At 41.9% G+C, this 20,719-nt stretch overlaps 1 protein-coding gene across 1 annotated transcript; it reads right to left on the reverse strand.

Moving 5' to 3' along the window:
- Positions 1-1,834: 1,834 nt before the first annotated feature.
- Positions 1,835-19,256, reverse strand: LOC117389469 (SHC-transforming protein 4-like). Its single transcript, XM_033987155.2, has 12 exons — positions 18,774-19,256; positions 16,711-16,781; positions 12,875-12,935; positions 12,197-12,322; positions 10,712-10,765; positions 7,009-7,060; positions 6,691-6,817; positions 5,177-5,336; positions 4,114-4,186; positions 3,887-3,959; positions 3,209-3,350; positions 1,835-1,972 (listed from the first exon to the last, which is right to left on the reverse strand). Exons 1-12 carry the CDS (start codon positions 19,254-19,256, stop codon positions 1,844-1,846), a joined length of 1,551 nt encoding a protein of 516 aa, XP_033843046.2. The 3' UTR covers positions 1,835-1,843.
- Between the last annotated feature and the right edge of the window lie 1,463 nt (positions 19,257-20,719).

Genomic DNA, 20,719 nt, shown 5'->3' on the forward strand with positions numbered 1-20,719 from the left:
TACATTTTTCTGTCTTACATTTATTCAGTTACAACGGGTTTTATTGTTTATAAAGACATGCATTCTTATGTGAGCGGGCTGGGCTCTCCTCTCCACAGATCTGACCTGTAACTCGGCCTGGTGGGGTCAGCGGGTCATCTACAAGGAGATAAATGTCATACTGTGGAAACTTCCAGGCAAAGCAATAACATCTCCATGGAGACAAAAAAAAGGTGACAGACAGAAAACGCTCTGTTCCACTTTGTGATGTCATCATGTGGTGATACAGGAAGTGTTTATAAACTCCACACACCTTCATTTCTTTAATCATTTTGATCATTTCAGCTTCTGGAATTGCCACTCATCTCTACTGAACTAAAGGTAAAAGGAGCTGTTAACTTTAAAACTACCACTTGATGACATCACAAGGCGGAACAGAGCATTTTGAGCCGTGGAGATGTTACAGACTAATAATAAAGTGTTACTCAAACATGTGTGAATGAAACAAAACACAACTCCAGGTCTGTTTTTGATGAGGTAAACATTGGAACACGACTTAAAGCTCATAAGAGTCAGTTTTGTTTAATACAGGACATTTAAAAGAAAATCTCAAACAGATATTTATTTTAAAATTGTGTTTGACGCCTTTATGGAGAAATAATAACTCAAAAACATCAAAATTATGTTTCAGCTGCATTTTTAATTACAATGAGGGCAAATATTTGATAGTATTTTGCTTCTATGTTGTATTAACTGTAACACATCACATATTTAGATCCATGTTTCCTTTTATCGTTTTGAAAATTCTAAATTCGCCCAAAACAACGTATTAACATGTTTTATAAGTTTCACCTTCTTTTTGAAGCTCTGAGTCTCTTTTCTGCCAAATCCAGACTGATCTCTCTGTATGTTTTCAACAGTTTGATCTCAGTCTGGTCTCCTCGTCCTCCGTTGCGTCTCAATCCTGGTCCAATGTGATCGTCCAATCAGATCTGTTTATTTCAGTGACGCGCGTGAAACGAAGCCGTTCATTGGTCGACTATGACTTACAAATAAAATCACATTTCTCTCACCTCAGGTTAACAGTTTAGGCTTCATCGTGTTTGCAGAAATCTGACGTGTTTTTCAGCCCTGTGAAGAAAATTTTTTCTCCATTTTTTTCCTGATACAAACTGACGGTGCATGTCCCTGATTGGCTAATCCACCTGTCAATCACAGCAATCTGAAAACGGGGAGATTCTCCGACGGCTCACCCGACTCACATTTTCAGAAGGTATTGAAGAAGTGTGTGTTCTGGATCCCAAGCCACTCAGTCCCTCCTCCCTTTGCTCCCTGTGCTAAGCCCCTCCCCCTTAAGAGCGCTGTCACATTACAATCAGCGTTAATGAAACTCCCACACATCACACCAGGTTTGTGAAGTTGTAGTGTGTTGTTTTGTATCATGTTTTTGTATATTTATGGAGAATTGTCGTGTGGGAGCATGGGTGATGTAGGCTTGTGGGCGGAGCCTTGTACAAATCTTACAGCTGAACATAAGGAGGGTTTGAATAGGGCCTGGGAGAGATCTCTAGATTACTCAAACATGCATGGATGACATCTATAACCTCTTCACACATGATTTTGATGAGGGAACAGTGTTAAAACATGGGAAAAAGCTACAAAAAGAATTTTTGCATAATACCCCCTCTTTAAAGGAAACACACACACATTTCACATGCAGCACGTTTTGGTTTGAAAAAATATGTTTGACAGAAAAGAAAAGATAGAGATAAACGCCTTTAAAAATGAAAACTAAACGATGAGTCCATTTGTATACAGTGAGCGTTCCAGTGCGTGCCTGTCCATAGAGGGGCTGTAGGGGGCGCTAGTGTTTCGGGGGGATGGGTTGTTTCAGACACAGTTCACTTGTCCCACACTGGATGGGCATCTGGCTCTCCACATGGAACTGGATCAGGTGAGCGATGCCGAGGAAGACTTTGTCCCGCGTGCGAACCTAAAACACACAAATAAAACACAGAGAAATTACATTTTATGGACCAAAAAGAAAATGTGTACAGTGGTCTCTCATTTATCGCGGGGGTTATGTTCTAAAATAACACGCAATAGACGAAATCCGCAAAGTATCAGCTTTATTTTTTACAATTATTCTCTATGTTTTTGGCTGTAAAACCCCTCACCACACACTTTATACACTTTTCTCACACAGGCATTAACATTTTCTCACATTTCTCTCTTGTTTAAACTCTCTCAAAGTTCAAACCTTCGTAGGCGTCTTTGAACGTTTCATCGACATTGTGGGTTTTGTCGGGGAGAAAACAAATTGCAAACGTACAGCACTTCAGAGTCACACTGCGATCCAACGTTTATGTAAATTTGTCTGAACACATTCTGTACTGTACAGGAGACACGGCACGGAGGAGACTGATGGACAATGGTCTACAGTCCAACAGCCAATCAGGACGCACAACACAACGCATGTTTATACATTGTAAAAAAAGCATGTAAAATTGGAGTAAAAAAAATCCATGAAACAGCGAGACCACGAAAGATGAACCGCGATATTGTGAGGGACAACTGTAAAGAAGTGAGTGCGACGTCACCCACAGCGTTCAGCTTCAGTCAAATGAAGCTCATCGAGGCTATAGCAGTTATAGCGGCGAATTTGGAGCCTAGTTTCATATTTGGAATTCCGACCGTGAGTATCATAGCAACCAAAAGAGCCAATCTGGAGTGAGACTGTTGAAGGTAACGCCCCCTTGCCACCCGCACCGCTGGTTTAGCAGGGAGCAGGCGCAACACCGTCAATCAAACCTGTTGCTAACGCTAGTGGTAGTGACCTCTAGCATTAGCAATTTGTTTGTTATTAATGTTCACATCTTGATTTACAGACACAAAAGTGAAATAAAAACCCCAGGATCATGTAGAGTGGGTTAATATGAACATTTAAGACCAAAATGACAAGTCTGACAGCAGCAGGTACAGAGAGAGGGGACACAGTTCTTCAATAGAAAGTGAATTGGAGCCAGAGTCGATGGAGCTGCAAGTGCGTGAAATTTCCTATTTGAAATGTGGCGGCTAGTGGGTTAGCTATGTTCATTTAATATCTTTATCCATGGAGACCAGTATATGCCGCACCTCGGTGAGCGTCCATTTTGAAACAGAAACAAGCCGGACATATTCCCCTACATCCTACTCCGCATTACCCATCAGAGGGCGCTGTTGGCCTCACCTGTCCGTTGGGATCCACCAGCAGCAGGTGTCGCACAGTGTCGCCCCCTCTCCCGCTAAGGACATACTGCCCCGTGTGGCTCTCTCTCACCAGGAAGTCCCCGCTGGTGCTCAGGAGCGACTCCGCCTGCTCCCGGTCCAGTCTGAAACCAACAGCACATGTCAAATGCGGCCATCGGGGGGCGCTGTGGATCTGATCTGTGTTCTAATGTTGCTTCCTCATCACAAACAGACTTGGAGTTGTGTTTTGTTTCATTCACACATGTTTAACACACAAACCCTGCAGATTTAGGCTCTGTTGTTCTCTCAAACTGACTGATAAACATTCCGTTCCACCTTGTGATGTCATCATGTGGTAATACAGGAAGTGCTCCACTGTGTTTTTAAACTCCACACACCTTCATTAGAATCATTTGGATCATTTCTGCTCCTGGAATTACCCATTTCTACTGTGCTAAAAGGTAAAAAGGAGCTGTTAACTTGAAAACTACCACTTCGTGACATCACAAGGTGGAACGGAGCATTTTGAGCTTTGGAGATGTTACAGACTAATAATAAAGTGTGAATGTGTGAATGAAACAAAACACAACTCCAGGGCTGTTTTTGAGGAGGAAACAACATTATAACGCGACTTAAAGCTACGAGAAACAGTTTTGTGTAATATAAGACTTTTAAGTACCTGCCATGAAACCAGTCTTCATCCTGGATCCTGGCGTCTTTTATTTGGCAAATTGTGTCGACATCTAAACTCTCTGAAAAATAAACAAATATATTTATGTCTATATCTCTAAAAAACACAAAAAACACATGATTGTAAGATATTTAGAAGATTACACAGAACTCAAATGATGTCACAAATAAGTATCTTAGAGCAGCTCTTGATAACTGTCGCTGCTACATATTCACCTCCAGAGGGCGCTGTTCGATGTTCAGTGGTGGAGCAGTTTTCATACAAGGTCCCAGGTGGAGAAGAACAAACCTGCAACAAAAGTGAAGCCAAAATATTTAAACTACTGAGCGATAATTTGCACATTTTACATCACAATATTCATCTAAAACTGAATAAACAACTTAATAAAAGAAACAAGTCCAATGGGAGGCTGACGTCGCCGTAAACGCCATCACAAAAAAGTGCCGTGTGCTGTCGGCGCCCCCTATGGACAGCTGCACATCACACTAGAGCAGCACTTTTTTTTTTTTCAAGTGTACCAAAATTACGACACGACGCCGATTAAGAAATTAAAACTGGAGAAGAAAGTGCGTACGTCACAGTGTAAGTGAAAATGGGGGTAGATCGACAAAATGGCGTCTTGAAAATAATCGATTAAAGATTACTCCAACAGGAATCACTCCAAATACAACTTCGAGATGGTAAATGAGAAGAAGCAACATGGTTAAACGCTCTGGAAAGTCAATTCTGCATCTGTTTTACGCCTGTTTTTAAATATACAACAATCATATAAAATTAAAATCGTCTTCTCTAACGCTGACATCGTGTCCTCTGTTGATGCGCTTCACCTTTGAGTCACACAATTAAACGATGGAGCTGACGATGACACAGAGATAGTGAAAAATACGAGGAAGTGAATCAGACCTTAGCCCGAGGCCCGTCTGATCAATCCAGTGACTCCCCCGTGACTCCACCCCGTCAAAAATCAACAATATCATTAAAGCTACACTGGGTCATTTTTTGTCCAATGAGATCTGCAACAAACACGACCTGTCAAAAGTGGAGTCAATGTCGTTTTTTTCTTTATTTTTACTACTTTTTACATTTTATAAACACACACAAAAGTCCTCGGAGCCCCGCAGATGACAGAAAAATATTTACAAAATAAAAAATATATATTATCTTGAGAGAACAGCGTTAGAACATGGGAGATTTTGCGTAATCCTGGCTCTTTAACGACCGTTTGTTCATTCAGAGGAGAGGTCGCTGCAGTAAAACACCGTCATGATGAAGTTTTACCCTTTGCAGAGTCACGTCCTGTGTCTTGTCCCGCTCTGAGTTCAGTAGTTCCTCTGTCTTGACAGCAGGGGGCGTCTTCTCTGGGAGCATGTTGTAATAGTTCAGACCTGATGTGAGTCTTTGGTCTGTGTGTGAATGTGACCTGGGACTGTGCGCTGACCTGAACACACACAAATACACACACATCTTATAGAACTTTAAAGATAATCAGCAAATCTGTAGTTTTTACATCAGATGCCCTGCCACACACCGTTTTCTTCATGTCTATTCATGGATTTCAACTTCTTGTTACATTCTGAAGACTTTTTCCCACGGTCATATATTTTTTCGTCATTCTAAAACCAACAGATATGGATTCCAGCTTTGTACTATATGCAACATTTTGAGGACTTTTTCTGATTCAAAAGACATAATATTATGTTTTAAATTGTTAATCGCTATGGCAACAGTACAAATTTTTCATTATTCTAAAACCTACAGATATGGATTTCAGTTTCCTATTACACGCAACATTCTGAAGACTTTTTCCCAATTCAAAACGCCTAATATTTAACTTTAAATTGTTAATTGCTATGACAACGGTCCAAATTTCTCATAATTCTACAGCCCATAGATATGAATTTCAGCTTTCAGTTATATGTATAATTTTGAGAACTTTTTCCCAATGCAAAAGACACAATATTATATTTTAAATTGCTAATCGCTATGGCAACAGTCATATATTTTTCCAACATTTAAAACCTATGGATGTAGATTTCAGCTTTGTGTTTTCATGCAACATTTTGAGGACTTTTTCTGATTTAAAAGACATAATATTTTGTTTTAAATTGTTAATCTCTATGGCAACGGTCCAAATGTTTCATTATTGTAACCCACAGATGAGGTTGGACTTAAAAGAAGAACACTGTAACCTCTTGTTTCCAGATAATGATCCTAAATGCCCATGTTGTATTTTAAACGTATATGAATGTAGGATGTAGCATCTATTAGCATATTAGCATTAGCATATATTACACACGCATTTATATTTGTGTTACTATTTAGTCTTTAAAGGTCCAATATCACACAAAACTGACTCTTGTAGCTTTAAGTCATGTTCTAATGCCGCTTTTTCCTCAAAAACAGACCTGGAGTTCATTCACACATGTTTGAGTAACACTTTATTATTAAAAAAACGCTCTGTTCCACCTTGTGATGTCATGAAGTGGTAGTTTTCAAGCTCCTTTTACCTTTAGTTCAGTAGAGATTGGCTGAAATGATCCAAATGATTCTAGTGAAGGTGTGTGGGGTTTAAAAACACAGTGGAGCACTTCCTGTATTACCACATGATGACATCACAAGGTGGAACAGAGTGTTTTCAGCCTAAATCTGCAGGGTTTGTGTGTTAAACATGTTTGAATGAAACAAAACACAACTCCAGGTTTGTTTGTGATGAGGAAACAACATCAGAACAGATCAGATAATGATGTAATGATGTAACATGGACCTTTAATAAACGATATAAAGTCTCAAACCTGTGACTGTGGCCGAGGAGCGGAGAGGACTGCCTGAGCATTTGGTGGAAGCGTGTTTCAAAAGCCTGTCCGATGCTGTTTATGACCTCTGCAGCGCGCCCCTGTGGACACTCCAGGATATGACAGGCTGTGGACGAACACAGACGACTTCTTTTATTATTCTTGATCATTTAAAACTGTATTGTAGCTAATGCTAAATGGTCACATGACATGTCTGTTGAGCCTATAGGGTGTTTCTAATCTTCATGTAGGTGGAAGAAAGGAAAAATTACACAATGCGGCTTTAGTAAATACAGGAAATGACATAGCGTCTCTTACCTCTGTGATTGTCCTGGTCTTTAGCCACATAAGCGACGAAGTCGGCCATTTCCTGCGGAACAAACAGAAACATGAGTCAAAATTGAATTATCTACGATAGAAATAGACGTGTACCAAAAGAGAGCTCCACTGTGTTTTTAAACTCCACACTAAGGATGGGACAAGAAATAATAATATTGTTTATCGTGGCAAAAAAGGTCGACAATGATCGTTTGTGGGACATTTTATATAACTGTGAGAGATAATCGCTGTTATATCACCAGAATGTGCAGGAAAAAAATGACTTATCCAGAGGGAGGTCAACAAGGGGGACAAAGGGGTCTGTTCTCCGGGGCCCCAGGGTCTTAGGGGGCCCAGAATTGGACCCTCTTAGTTCAACGAGATATTATTTTGAGGGAACGAGACATTATCTTGAGGGAACATAATCATTTCTATACATATATTTTCACAAGAGATATTTAACTAAAAAAATAAAAATAATATCTTGTTCCTTTGTGATAATTAAGTCATTTCTTCAAGATAATATCATGTGGGAATGTGATATTATCTCAGGACCACGCATTAATATTATATTTTGCAATTGTCCTATGTCGAGCTTCATAGTCTTCAAATATATAAAGCAAGATATTTCGAATTATGTAGTGAAGAAAAAGTGAAATAAGTCTACTGAAATGTTTTTATATCCATCCATCCGTTTTCTTCCGCTTTCTTTTAATTTGTATTACAGGGGGCCCATGTGAGGCTTATGGTCCCAGGCCTCCAAATTTCAGTTGACGGCCCTACTCATCCATAAAATTCTCTGTTAAAGTTATAATTATTCACATCCATAACAACTTTAATCATTATCGTGACATAATTGTTAATCGTAATAATAATCATTGCACAAAATTTCAATATCGTCCAATGTCTGCTCCATATTCCTTCACTAGAATATTTTGGCTGATTTTGGACCTGGAATTTCTACAGAATAAAAGGTAAAAGGAGCTGTTAACTTGAAAACTACCACTTCATGACATCACAAGGTGGAACAGAGCGTTTTGAGCTTTGGAGATGTGACAGACTAATAATAAAGTGTTACTCAAACATGTGTGAATAAAACAAAACACAACTCCAGGTCTGTTTTTGAGGAGGATTATATAGGATTAACATTAGAACATAGTTTAAAGCTACAAGAGTCAGCTTTGTGGAAATAAAATAAAAAATAACATGAAAAAAATCTGTGAAAGTTAAAGTTCGGATCCAAAACTGCACATTTTCGTGGAATACGCTGCAGATAAGAACTTCACAAAGCCTTTACAGTTGAGCCTGAGCTTCATAATGTGGCTACAGACGTAAATGAGCACAGTGAATGGATAGAAGAATCGCTCTGTGTGGTCAGGAGATAACCACAGGCCAGAGATTATAATAAGACTGCACCTCCTCATCGCCAGGAAGAAAGAACTAATCAGATCAAGTTTAAAGGTCCAGGACGACAAAAAAACAACTCTTGTGGCTTTAAGTCATGTTCTAATGCTGTTCCCTCCTCAAAAAACAGACCTGGAGTTGTGTTTTGTTTCATTCACACATTTGAGTAACACTTTATTATGAGTCTGTAACATCTCCAAAGCTCAAAACGCTCTGTTCCACAACAGAGTGTTTTCTGGAGTAAACCAGGACCAAACTGGGGACTCTCATTAAACCGGGACTAAACCAGGGCTAAACCAGGACCAAACCAGGACTAAACCAGGACTAAACCAGGACTAAACCAGGGGCAAATAGCAAAAGATGAAGTTTAAATCTGTCAACTGGACAAATCATTGTGGGTGAAGACGTTTTGCTGCTCGTCCAAGTCTCTTCTTCAGTTCTGGTCAGATTACTGCTGGAGCCTTATATCTGTCTAATTCACTCTAATCCTCCAGTTTTTCTTTTCTCTGTTTCTCTGGAGTGTTACAGAGACACCGTTTCCAGGATGTGAGCATCAGTGTTGGACTATTGGACATGTCCCGCAGGGTGGCATTAACAGGAACTCATTGATTTTGGACCAATGATTGAGCTCAGTATGTGCATCGAGGGCAGTCAGGAGAAGTAACCCATATTCTGTCACATGGGCCACGTAGACGAGTGGAACTGGCCCACGACTGACCCACGACTGACCCACGACTGACCCACGACTGACCCACGACTGACCCACGACTGACCCACGACTGGCCCACGACTGGCCCACATTTCACAACACAAGGTTCATTTTGTTTGAGTGTTGATTTTTGTGTTGTTTCTTTATGAAGAACCAATGGAAGACTCTTTAGCAATTGATACTTTACAGCTGAAGTCATCAACATTCCCCGGAAGTGTGACGCTAACCGTAGGCACTGCTCCGTCTGCGGCTTGTTAAAACTTTAATCTGAGCTTTATTTTACCACAATCTGAGCAGAAAGAGCTGGTTTTGCTGGAACTACAACAAACAAAGTCTCTCGCACATAAAATTACAGTCACAAGCTAGCTAGCATTAGCCAGCAGTTTTTCAGTTAGCCACTTTCACAGTTTTTCCTAAACGGGACTATGAACGGTCGGATTGATCACAGGACTCAGGAGTGAAATAAATGGGCACACGACAAAGTATAATCTAATTTAAAATGACTTGAATTAAGTAAGTTTGATATGAGTAAATTTAACCTGACCTGAAGTAAAATGATCTACCAATTGAACAAGATTTTTTTTTTTATTACAATGAGAAAATACATCTACACTGAAGATAAGAAAAATTAAAAAAGCACTATATAAAAATGTGACTGTTTACCATTTACTTTTCTTATCTTCTAAAATATATTTTTAAAAAAAATTAGAATAATAGATTTTATTATTTTTCAATCAAAATAAGCGTCACAGTCCTGCGTAAAGATGAAAATGATTTCGTACAGCCCTGATTTACAGACGCTGTGCAAAGGTTCAGGAGCAGAAGAAGAAGCGTGGAAACCAGATCTGAATGGCTCTTTGGGGGTTAAAGGTCATGACCCCTGGTGTAGCTCAGTAGACCTAGCCAACAAACAGAAACTGTAAACGATAGCTGTTAGCTCCTCCCTTCAGACAGATATAAGGCCGTGTCCAGCAGCACGTCGTCTTCACTCCTACAACAATTTGTCCCGTTGATTTTACTTCTCGCTTTTATTATGTTCATTTACAGTCTTTTAACAATAGAGCGTACCCCACCCCTCTTCTTCTACCGCGTTTGCTTTGCTGTTTTAAGCCAGTTTAAATGTAGTTAGTCCTCGTGGTGATTTATAAAACCTAATATAGATTTGAATATTATTTTTGGAGTCTTATTATATGAAACTGGGGCAAAAATCGTTGGGGGGGCGTTGAAGGTGCACTGACCGTTCTAGGGGAGGCTAGTGCCCCCTCAAGCCCCCCACGCGGCGCCGCCCCTGCTGAAGACAGTATATGACCTACAGAATCTGCAAAATGTGATCACTCAGCTTGGAATTCATTTTGATTTCAATTCCTCGTTCAAATCCCTCATCTGAGAACCATCGGCGTGTCTTTTTAAAATAGGTAAACACTTGTGAACAGAGGCGCAGTGTAAAACAGGCTAATCTTGGTTCTATGGAAATGTAATGAAGTCGGAAGTGAAGCCTAATCCAATAGAGGGATGGCAGGGGGCCAGCAGTAAACAGGCTTAAACAATTTCCCCCTAGACACGTCAGCGAGGCACGTGAGCTGGACCTACCGGGTCGGCCCCAGAGGCGAACGAGATGGACTGCATCGAGTGGTGAGCGATTTTCTACAACACAAACACAAACACAAACTATACGTTAGGTTTCTGTATGAGAGTTTGATGTTTGCAGATGGTTGCCACGGTGATGCACTACTTTTGAAATAAATAGTCAGAATTTAAATCCACTAATGTTGAAGCTTATTACTTATTATTGTATTTTCACTTTCTCTTCACTCTCTTTCACTCTCTCCTTACTTTACCTGCAGAGAGGAGACACCGAGCAGACTCCAACTCTCTCTCTCTCTTTGTCTCTCTCTCTTTGTCTCTCTCTCTCCCTCTCTCTCCCTCCGTCTGTCTCTCTCTCTCTGTGTCTCTCTCTCTTTCTCTCCCTCTCTCCTTCCTCTCTCACTCTCTTTGTCTCTCTCTCCTTCTCTCCCTCCCTCTCTCTCTTTCTCTCTCTTTCCTTCTCCTTCTTTCCCTCTCTCCCTGCCATCCTCCCTCTCTCTCCTTCTCTCTCTCTCTCTCCCTCTTTCCCACCCTCCCTCCCATCCTCCCCCTCTCTCCCTACCTCCCTCTCTCTCTCCTTCTCTCCATTTCTCTCTCCTTCTCTCCCTCTCCATCTCTGTCTCTCTCTCTCTCCTCTCTCCCTCCATCTGTCTCTCCTTCTCTCCCTCTCTCTCTTTGTCTCTCTTTCTCACTCTCCCTCCATCTCTCTCACTCTCTCTTTGTCTCTCTCCTCTCTCCCTCCGTCTGTCTCTCCTTCTCTCCCTCTCTCTCTTTGTCTCTCTTTCTCACTCTCTCTCCATCTCTCTCTCTCTCACTCTCTCTTTGTCTCTCTCCCTCTCCCTCCCTCCATCTCTCTCTCTTAGATGTGTGTAATATTTTTACTTTTAGTCGTTACCTGCAGGGAGGAGACACAGAGCAGACTCAGACTCTCTCTCTCTTTATCTATCACTCCCTCCCTCTCTCCCTCCCTCCCTCCCTCTCCCTCTCTCGCTCTCTCTCAGTTGTGTGTAATAGTTTTACTTTTAGCTGTTACCTGCAGAGAGGAGACACAGAGCAGACTCAGACTCTCTCTCTCTTTATCTATTTCTCCCTCCCTCTCTCTCTCCCTCTCTCCCTCCCTCTCCCTCTCTCGCTCTCTCTCAGTTGTGTGTAATAGTTTTACTTTTAGCTGTTACCTGCAGAGAGGAGACACAGAGCAGACTCAGACTCTCTCTCTCTTTATCTATCTCTCTCTTCCTCTCTTCCTCTCTCTCTCCCTCCCTCTCCCTCTCTCTCTCCCTCTCCCTCCCTCGCTCCCTCAGATGTGTGTAATAGTTTTACTTTTAGTGGTTACCTGCAGGGAGGAGACACAGAGCAGACTCAGACTCTCTCTCTCTTTATCTATCTCTCTCTTCCTCTCTTCCTCTCTCTCTCCCTCCCTCTCCCTCTCTCTCTCCCTCTCTCTCCCTCGCTCCCTCAGATGTGTGTAATAGTTTTACTTTTAGTGGTTACCTGCAGGGAGGAGACACAGAGCAGACTCAGACTCTCTGTGGACACACTGAGGATGACTTTGCTCCTGTTGAAGCTCAGGTCGCTCTGCCCCAGAACCAAACACAGGCCTTTGTGACCCGCCCCCACCTGCACCATGACAACGCAAATGATATAAACAACAATATGAACTACAATATAAACAACAATATAAACAATCTACACAATATAAACAACACAAACAATATAAACAACAATATAAACAATACAAACAACTCAAACAATATAAACAATATACACAATATAAACAATGTAAGCCGCACAAACAGCTGTCATTCTGCTGCCTGCTACATGTCTCTATACAGGGCCCTATACAGAGCCCTATACAGGGCCCTATATGGGGCCCTATACGGGGCACTATACGGGGTACTATACGGGGCACTATACGGGGCTCTATAGGGGCTCTATACGGGGCACTATACAGGGCTCTATACGGGGCACTATACGGGGCTCTATCGGGGCTCTATATGGGGCTCTATAGGGGGCACTGTACAGTCTCTGTGAATGAAATAAAACACAACTCCAGGTCTGTTTGTGATGAGGAAACAACATTAGAACAGCTCAGAAATCAGTGTAATATGGGCTCTTTAATCTGTAGTTTTAATATTTTGAACCCCAAGTACAAATGTTTCTTCGTTTTACCTTTTTGGACTTGACTGACGTCTTGGTGGAGCTCTTTTGGCACAGTCTGCTTATTGCTTCTCTGTAGAAAATACAAACAAATACATGAATTAGTAACAATACAACAGGATCATGTAGAACAGGTTAATACGAATATTTAAGACCAAAATGAGTCTGACAGCAGCAGGTACAGAGAGAGGGGCTACAGTGAATGTGAATTAGAGTCGTTGAAGCCGAAGTGCGCCCAAGATCACTTCCTATTTGGAACATGATGGCTAGCAGGTTAGCTATGTCCATTTGTTTAAACAGTCTATGCTCAACTATCAGCACTGACCCTTCAACATTCTAAGGCCATTTTGCCCAATCAGAAGATATAATGTTTAGTTTTAAATTGTTAATTGCTATTGCACCCATGGATTCTCTAAGAAGAGGTTCTTGTTTTGCTTGAAAGTTAATGCTTGTGATGCTAACTGTAGGCACTGCTCTGTCTGAAGCTTTCTTAAAGTCTTAAATCTGAGCTTTAGTTTGACACAATCTGACCTGAAAGAACTGATTTAGCTGATTTGTGCTGCTAAATAAGATAAGATATGCCTTTATTAGTCCCACAGTGGGGAAATTACAATATTGCACCGCACAGTTCAAGAACAGAAGAAAAATGGTACATGCAATAAAACAAGATAATAGATAAATAGCTTATAATAATTAAAAAAATAGACTTAAAAATAAACTAAAACTAGACTCTAATATGACATCTCTGTAAAGTGACTTGAGTATTGCACATAGTTGTGGTTGAATGACGCATGTTCAGTGTTAACAGTGTTCATTGTACAGTCTGACAGCAGCAGGAAGGAAAGACCTGAAACCTTCACACAGCGAGGGTGAATCAGTCTGTCACTGAAGCTGCTCTCCAGGGCAGACAGAGCGTCCTGCAGGGGTTGAGACTCATGGCCCAGCATAGAAATGACCTTAGCCAGGACCCTCCTGTCCCCCACCTCCTGCATTGAGTCCAGAGGACAGCCCAGGACGGAGCTGGACTTCTTGATGACCTTGTCCAGCTTCTTCCTCTCCCTCTCTGTGATGCTGCTGTTCCAGCAGACCACACCGTACAGGATGGCTGATGCCACCACAGAGTCATAGAAGGTCTTCAGGAGTGGCCCTCTCACTCCAAAAGACCTGAGTCTCCTCAGGAGATAGAGCCTGCTCTGGCCCTTCCTGTACAGTGCGTCTGTGTTGTGAGTCCAGCCCAGTTTGTTGTTCAGATGAACACCCAGGTACTTGTATGAGTCCACTCTCTCAATGTCCCTTCCCTGGATGTTCACTGAGGGGGCAGTAGAGTGGCGTCTGCGGAAGTCCACCACCATCTCCTTGGTCTTCTCTGCATTGATGATGAGGTGGTTCTGCTGACACCAGTCCACAAAGTCCTGTGTTAGTCCTCTGTACTCCACATCATCATCATCCTTGATGAGGCCAATGATGGCAGAGTCATCAGAGAACTTCTGCAGGATGCAGCTGACCATGTTGTGTCTGAAGTCTGCAGTGTAGAGGGTGAAAAGAAAGGGCGCGAGGACAGTGCCCTGGGGCGCCCCCACACTGCAGGTTACAAGATCAGACACGCAGTTCTTGGCTCTCACAAACTGGGGCCGGATTGTGAGATAGTCCAGGATCCAGTCTGCCAGGTCACAGTCCACCCTGGCGGTCTCCAGCTTGTCCCTCAGGAGCAGTGGCTGGATGGTGTTGAAAGCACTGCAGAAGTCAAAGAAGAGAATCCTCACAGTGCTGCCGGGGTTCTCCAGGTGAGACAGTGAGCGGTGCAGCAGGTAGATGACAGCGTTCTCCACTCCGATGCCAGGCTGGTACGCGAACTGCAGCGGGTCCATCGCTGAGCTCACGGTGGAGCGAAGCGAGCGAAGTCTCTCCAATATAACAGTACAGACACAAGCTACTGTAGCTAGCATTAGCCAACAGTTCGCTTCGATTAATAACAGGCTCCTGAAAATGTGCTCTTTAAATCCATTTTTTATTTTTACTTGAGTTTTCCAACAATCTTAAAACTTTTTTTGCCAGTGTTTGCAAATGAGTGCTTTATGTCACCATGGTAACTGATAAACATTCCACCATAGACATACATGTAGAACACCAAAGTATCAATAACATTTTCATTTAAAAAAGCAGGTGACGGTTACGTCCTGCTTTAGCTTCATCCTGTGACATAACTGACCTCTCCACTATGTAACGGTCAGGAGGGCCGTCCGGGACCAAAACAAGCGAATATCTACGAATCCATCTGCTCATTCTGAGAAGTGCTCTCTTTTCTGTGGATCAGACGCCGTGTGACTGCAGACTCCACTCACAGCCGCCCGGGTCATTAGGAGGAAATTCAACTAATTTAATTGTGGTAGCGTCGGTCGGACACAGCTACAACAGAGGCTCCAGTGTCCAGCTCCCTCCTCTCACTGTCAGAATGAAACGACACAACCCAGACCCCGCTACTGTTATGACTTTAATCCAATTTCCCCTTTAAACGTGTTAATAAGTGCCGCATGTCAAACTTGGCAAGTGGAGGCGTAGGAACTTAAAGAGAATCACCATTACTTTGTGTTTTATGAGAAAAAATACATTTACATTTGCTATTTTCTGATCTATGTTATAATGTAGTTTCCTGGAGCTGTTTTTTGTTTCATTCACACATGTTTAACACACAAACCCTGCAGATTTAGGCTGAGTTCTTTTCTCATACTGAAAACACTCTGTTCCACCTTGTGATGTCATCATGTGGTAATACAGGAAGTGCTCCACTGTGTTTTTAAATTCCACACACCTTCTTTTCTAGAATCATTTGGATCATTTCACACCTGGAATTGCCAATTTCTACTGAACTAAAGGTAAAAAGAGCTTGAAAACTACCACTTGATGACATCACAAGGTGGAACAGAGCATTTTGAGCTTTGGAGATATAGACAGAATGAAGCAAAACACAACTCCAGATATGATTTTGATGAGGGAACAGCATTATGACATGACCACTAGTACCACTCACTTTTTAGTTTTTCAGAAAGAGAACTCTGAGGCACATCTCAAACACAAAGATCATATTATTAAAGTGTTATTTTCCGATCCGTCAGTACCACTGGCTGTACTTCAGTTCTTTTCATCACATATGGACCCACCCAAACCCTGTCACTGATGCATTTAATCACATTTTCCCTTAAAATGCCTCAAAAGAGTGTGGTACGTCTGACCTGGGAGCTGTGGTGTTCTCCTTATGGAGAAGAGAAGGAGGGATGATTTTCATTTGAAGAGCGTGAGGACGAGCTTACACAAAGACTAACGCCCAACGCCTGAAGTCCAACGCCCAAAGCCCAACGCCAAAAGCCCAATGCTCAAAGCCTAAAGCCCAATGCCAAAAGCTCAACGCCCAAAGCCCAACGCCCAAAGTCCAACGCTCAAAGCTCAACACCCAAAGCCCAAAGTCTAAAACCCAACATTCAAAGCCCAAAGCTCAAACCCCAACGCCAGAAGCCCAACGCCAAAAGCCCAACGCCCAATACCCAAAACTCAACACCCAATGCCAAGCACCCAAAGTCCAACACCCAAAGCCCAACACTCAAAGCCTAAAGTCCAAAGCTCAACACCCAAAGCCCAATGTCCAAAGTCCAACGCCCGAAGCCCAATGCCCAACGCCAAAAGCCCAATGCTCAAAGCCTAAAGCCCAACGCCCAAAGCCTAAAGCCCAATGCCCAACGCCCAAAGTCCAACGCCTAAAGCCCAACACTCAAAGCCCAAAGCTCAAAGTCCAACGCCAGAAGCCCAAAGAAGCCAAAAACCTAACGCCCAAATTCCAAAACCCAAAGTCGTACCTTGTGACTTGCATCCGAGCTGTGAAATCCAGAGTCCTCATGGACTGGGTCACCTCCACACTGCCCATGTACTGAAACAAAGCCAAAGTGAAACTTTGAAATGAGGATTAAAGAGGAGGTATTTACTTCTATGTTGTATTAACTGTAACACATCACATATTCAGATAATCAATACTAAAACTAGTATCAAATCTACAGACTCATTTCAGCAGGTCGATACTGGAAAAAAAAAAAAACAAGATCATTATATTATAGTTTATATATTTTATATGTTCAAGTAACACTTTATTATTAGTCTGTCTACATCTCCAAAGCTCAAAATGCTCCGTTCCACCTTGTGATGTCATCAAGTGGTAGTTTTCAAGGTAACAGCTCCTTTTCCCTTTAGTTCAGTAGAGATTGGCAACTCCAGAAATGAAATTAATCCACATGATTCTAGTGAAGGTGTGTGGAGTTTAAAAACACAGTGGAGCACTTCCTGTATCACCACATGATGACATCACAAGGTGGAACAGAGTGTTTTCAGTTTGAGAGAAGAACTCAACACATGATTTCAAACACAAATGTTTTATTATTTCACCCAGAGCTTCAAGTCAGATTCAGTGATGTTTATGTTATGACTAATACTACACCTCTCTCTCCTCCCCCTTTCATCTCTGTCTCTCTCTTTTTCTCTCTTTCATTCTCTTTCTCCTTCTCCCATTCTTTCTTTACATCCACCTCCATATATGCTTCTCTCTATCTCCCCTCTTCCTTTATCCTTCCTCTTCTTCTCTCTCCATCTCCCTCCTCCATGTCTTCTCCTCTCTACCTCTTGCTCCTCCCTGTCTCCTCACTCCCTCTATCCTTCCTTTTTCTCTCTCGATCTCTCCCTCTGTCATTCCTCTTCCCCCTCTCCCTCTCTCCGTCCCTCTGTCCTCTCTCTCTGTTGGTCGTGGTGACTCATTCTGGTGTGTGTGAGTTGGACACAGGCGGAAAGACCAAACACAAGAACCAGACACACACACACGCGCACCCCCACACAGACACACACAGACACACACACACATATAACCACACACATACACACACACCCCCACACACACACTTATAACACACACACACAGTGGCCCACACTTTTACAACACTATCGATTCAACTCTGGATTTATCAATGGACTCACTCATCCTCCCAGCGGCCAATAGGAACAGAGCGGACAGAGCTGTCAGCCAATCAGAACCTCAGAGTATTGAACGGGTAAAACATCAAAACTAATCAGGAAACACACAACCCACAGCTGTCAATACTTTCAGATTTACACTGGTGATGCGATTTTCAGCTCTTTTATGGGATCCGAATCTTTTAGATCCGTTCATTCCAAAGAGCCATTTATAAGACTGGCTCTTTTTATATTTATTTATATGACAGAAGTTAATATGAAAAGTCACTCAACAAACTTATGATAGAGAGAAAAGACCGAGGCTCAGGTGTGTTTAAAACGGGTCAAACTGAGGGTGGGAGTGAGTTTACCTTTTGAAATGATCAGAGTATGAATAAGACTTTGCACTACAATATTAATACATTTAAAATAACTGTTGTTACAATCCCAAATGTGTTTTTTGTGCTTGTGTTGCCTGCTCTGCTTCAGCGCTGAGTCTTCTGTTGGTTCAGCGTTTCTTAGGATAAAACACATAAAAACTAGAAAGAAAAATAATTGATTCCTTTAAAAAAAAAAAGAGAACCGGCTCCACCTGCTCATATTAAATGCCCCATGAGGTTCATCTGGTCTCTGTTTATTCATTTTAACAGATTCTTGTTTCAGACCAAGGTTTAGTTTGGATTGCTGGATGCTATATAAATCCAATACAATTTTATTTTTATGATGATTATTTATGTTTTGATTTGTTGTATTGTGAGTTTAATGTATTTCTTATTCTGTAAAGCTCTTTAAAATACTTTTTACACTTTGTGTGCTGTACAAATACACTTGCCTTGCCATTATTATTCTGATTATTAATGCCAAACTGTGGAAATTTCCAGGTGAAGTAATAACATCAAGCCAAGACAAAGGAGCTGTGTCTTACCTTAATGTCATGGTGAATCGCGGTCTTCACTCGGGCCTTCTCGGAGCAGTCCCCGTCCCAGCAGCACTTGTCCCGTCTGTGGTGGTCACACGGGACACAGCCGGGCGTCCAGGGCAGGCTGACCATGCGCTGCAGGGTGATGGGGCGTTTGATGCACCTCAACGCCACGCCGTCATCCCCGTCACCAAGAGACACCTGAGTCAACAACCTCGGGTCAGTCCTATCCCTGTGTCCCGGGATTGTGATCGGTTTTGGGGGTCCGGTCCAGTCTTGCTTGGGGCTTTGGATTCGGATGTTGGCCATGAAGTCCCTGAGCGTGGATGGGACCGGGGCGAGCGGGGCGAGCGGGGCGAGGGGGGCGAGGGGGGCGGGGTCCTGGTCCAGATGCAGGTTCCTCTTCAGGGGCAGAGGTCTGATGGGCCGGTCCTCCAGAGACGAGAGTGAATCGTTGCGGAGACGGCTGTATTTGGTGCGCTTCAGCATGCCTGGGTTTGACAGAGGAGATAATGAGCTAAGTGGACTTCTATGGTAGAATGTCGAGCAGTTACCATGGTGACACAGTGCACACATTAGCAAATACAGTCAAAGAAGATCATCAGAGATCAATACGAACGCTCATGGTCCTGTTTAGGAGTTTGATTTTACACAAAAAGGTGAGAGTGGCTAACTGAAAAACTGTTGGCTAATGCTAATGCTAATGCTAGCATGTGACTGTAATATTATTTGAGAGGGACTTGTTTAACAGCACAAATCAGCTCACCTGTTGTAGTTCAGATAAGTCAGTTCGTCAGATTGTGTTGAAATATTAAAAAGTCTAACAAAGCCTCAGACAGAGCAGTGCCTACAGTTAGCGTCACACCCCCAGGGAATGTTGTTGACATCAGCTTCAAAGTGTCAATAAAAAACAAAGCATTTTCATAAAGATTGTCAGATTGAATTTTTACACATAGAAGTAAAATACCTCCTCTTTAATAAAATAGCAGCTGTTAACTTGAAAACTACCACTTCATGACATCACAAGGTGGAACAGAGTGTTTGGAGCTTTGGAGATGTAATAATAAAGTGTTAATCAAACATGTGTGAATGAAACAAAACAACTCCAGGTCTGTTTTTGAGGAGGTAACAGCATTAGAACATGGATTAACACTCTACAGGACATTTAAAGAAGAAAACACAAGTTTCCAATTCGCAGGTCGTTTTTTCACAATAAGAACATTTCAATCTCAAAGGAATTTTATTTTCAAGTCAAAAACTATGAAAAAAAGTGTGACTGATAATCCGGGAAATACAGTCATTTTATGATGATTCGTCTTATACTTGCTCAAAACTATTCCAACATTATCTAACGTATTCCACTTTTATCAAATCATCCTTTACCTCAGTCTGTTTACTTTTTAACAGCCGCACACGCAAATAAATGTACGAGAATAATCTTAAACACTGAACTAAACTACAACACGACATGTTTTTACTCAGAGGGCTGCAAAAAGACACACGTAGATCCAAATATTTAATAATAGACCGTATTTTCACGACTTTTAGTGTCACTTTTCTCATATTTTGTCCAGGGGTGCAACTTATATGTGAAATTATTCAAATATATAATTTCACATCTCCGTTATTGTCACAGTGACCACGAGGGCGCTCTCGACTCTACTCCTCCTGTACCACTGAACATTTAAAATTTCAACATTACGGTGATTTAAAAGACGTCTGAGAAAGACTGAACAAAAATACTTTAGCGTGTTGTACTGATATTCAGCCTGTTGTTCTTTATTTTTTTCTTTTATTATATTATCGTTCTTGGTCTAGAACAGGGACGTCAAACTCATTTTCACAAAGGGCCACATCAACAAAATGGCTGCTCTCAAAGGGCCAGATGTAACTCACTGTAAGATAAATGTCACTAAATGCAATTAAATTTAATGTCAAATAAACGCAGAATC

Source organism: Periophthalmus magnuspinnatus, chromosome 3 (genome assembly GCF_009829125.3).
Source record: "Periophthalmus magnuspinnatus isolate fPerMag1 chromosome 3, fPerMag1.2.pri, whole genome shotgun sequence".
Classification (NCBI taxonomy): domain Eukaryota; kingdom Metazoa; phylum Chordata; class Actinopteri; order Gobiiformes; family Gobiidae; genus Periophthalmus; species Periophthalmus magnuspinnatus.

Bases quoted from the DNA above. Each gene is read 5' to 3' on its own strand.
- LOC117389469 (XM_033987155.2), bottom strand. From the start codon at position 19,256: ATGCTGAAGCGCACCAAATACAGCCGTCTCCGCAACGATTCACTCTCG. The intron at 5,337-6,690 runs GTTTGAGACTTT...GTGTGTGTTCAG, and splicing joins CTCCTCGGCCACAGTCACAG to GTCAGCGCACAGTCCCAGGT. The intron at 1,973-3,208 runs GTGAGGCCAACA...TGTGTGTTTTAG, and splicing joins TGGTGGATCCCAACGGACAG to GTTCGCACGCGGGACAAAGT.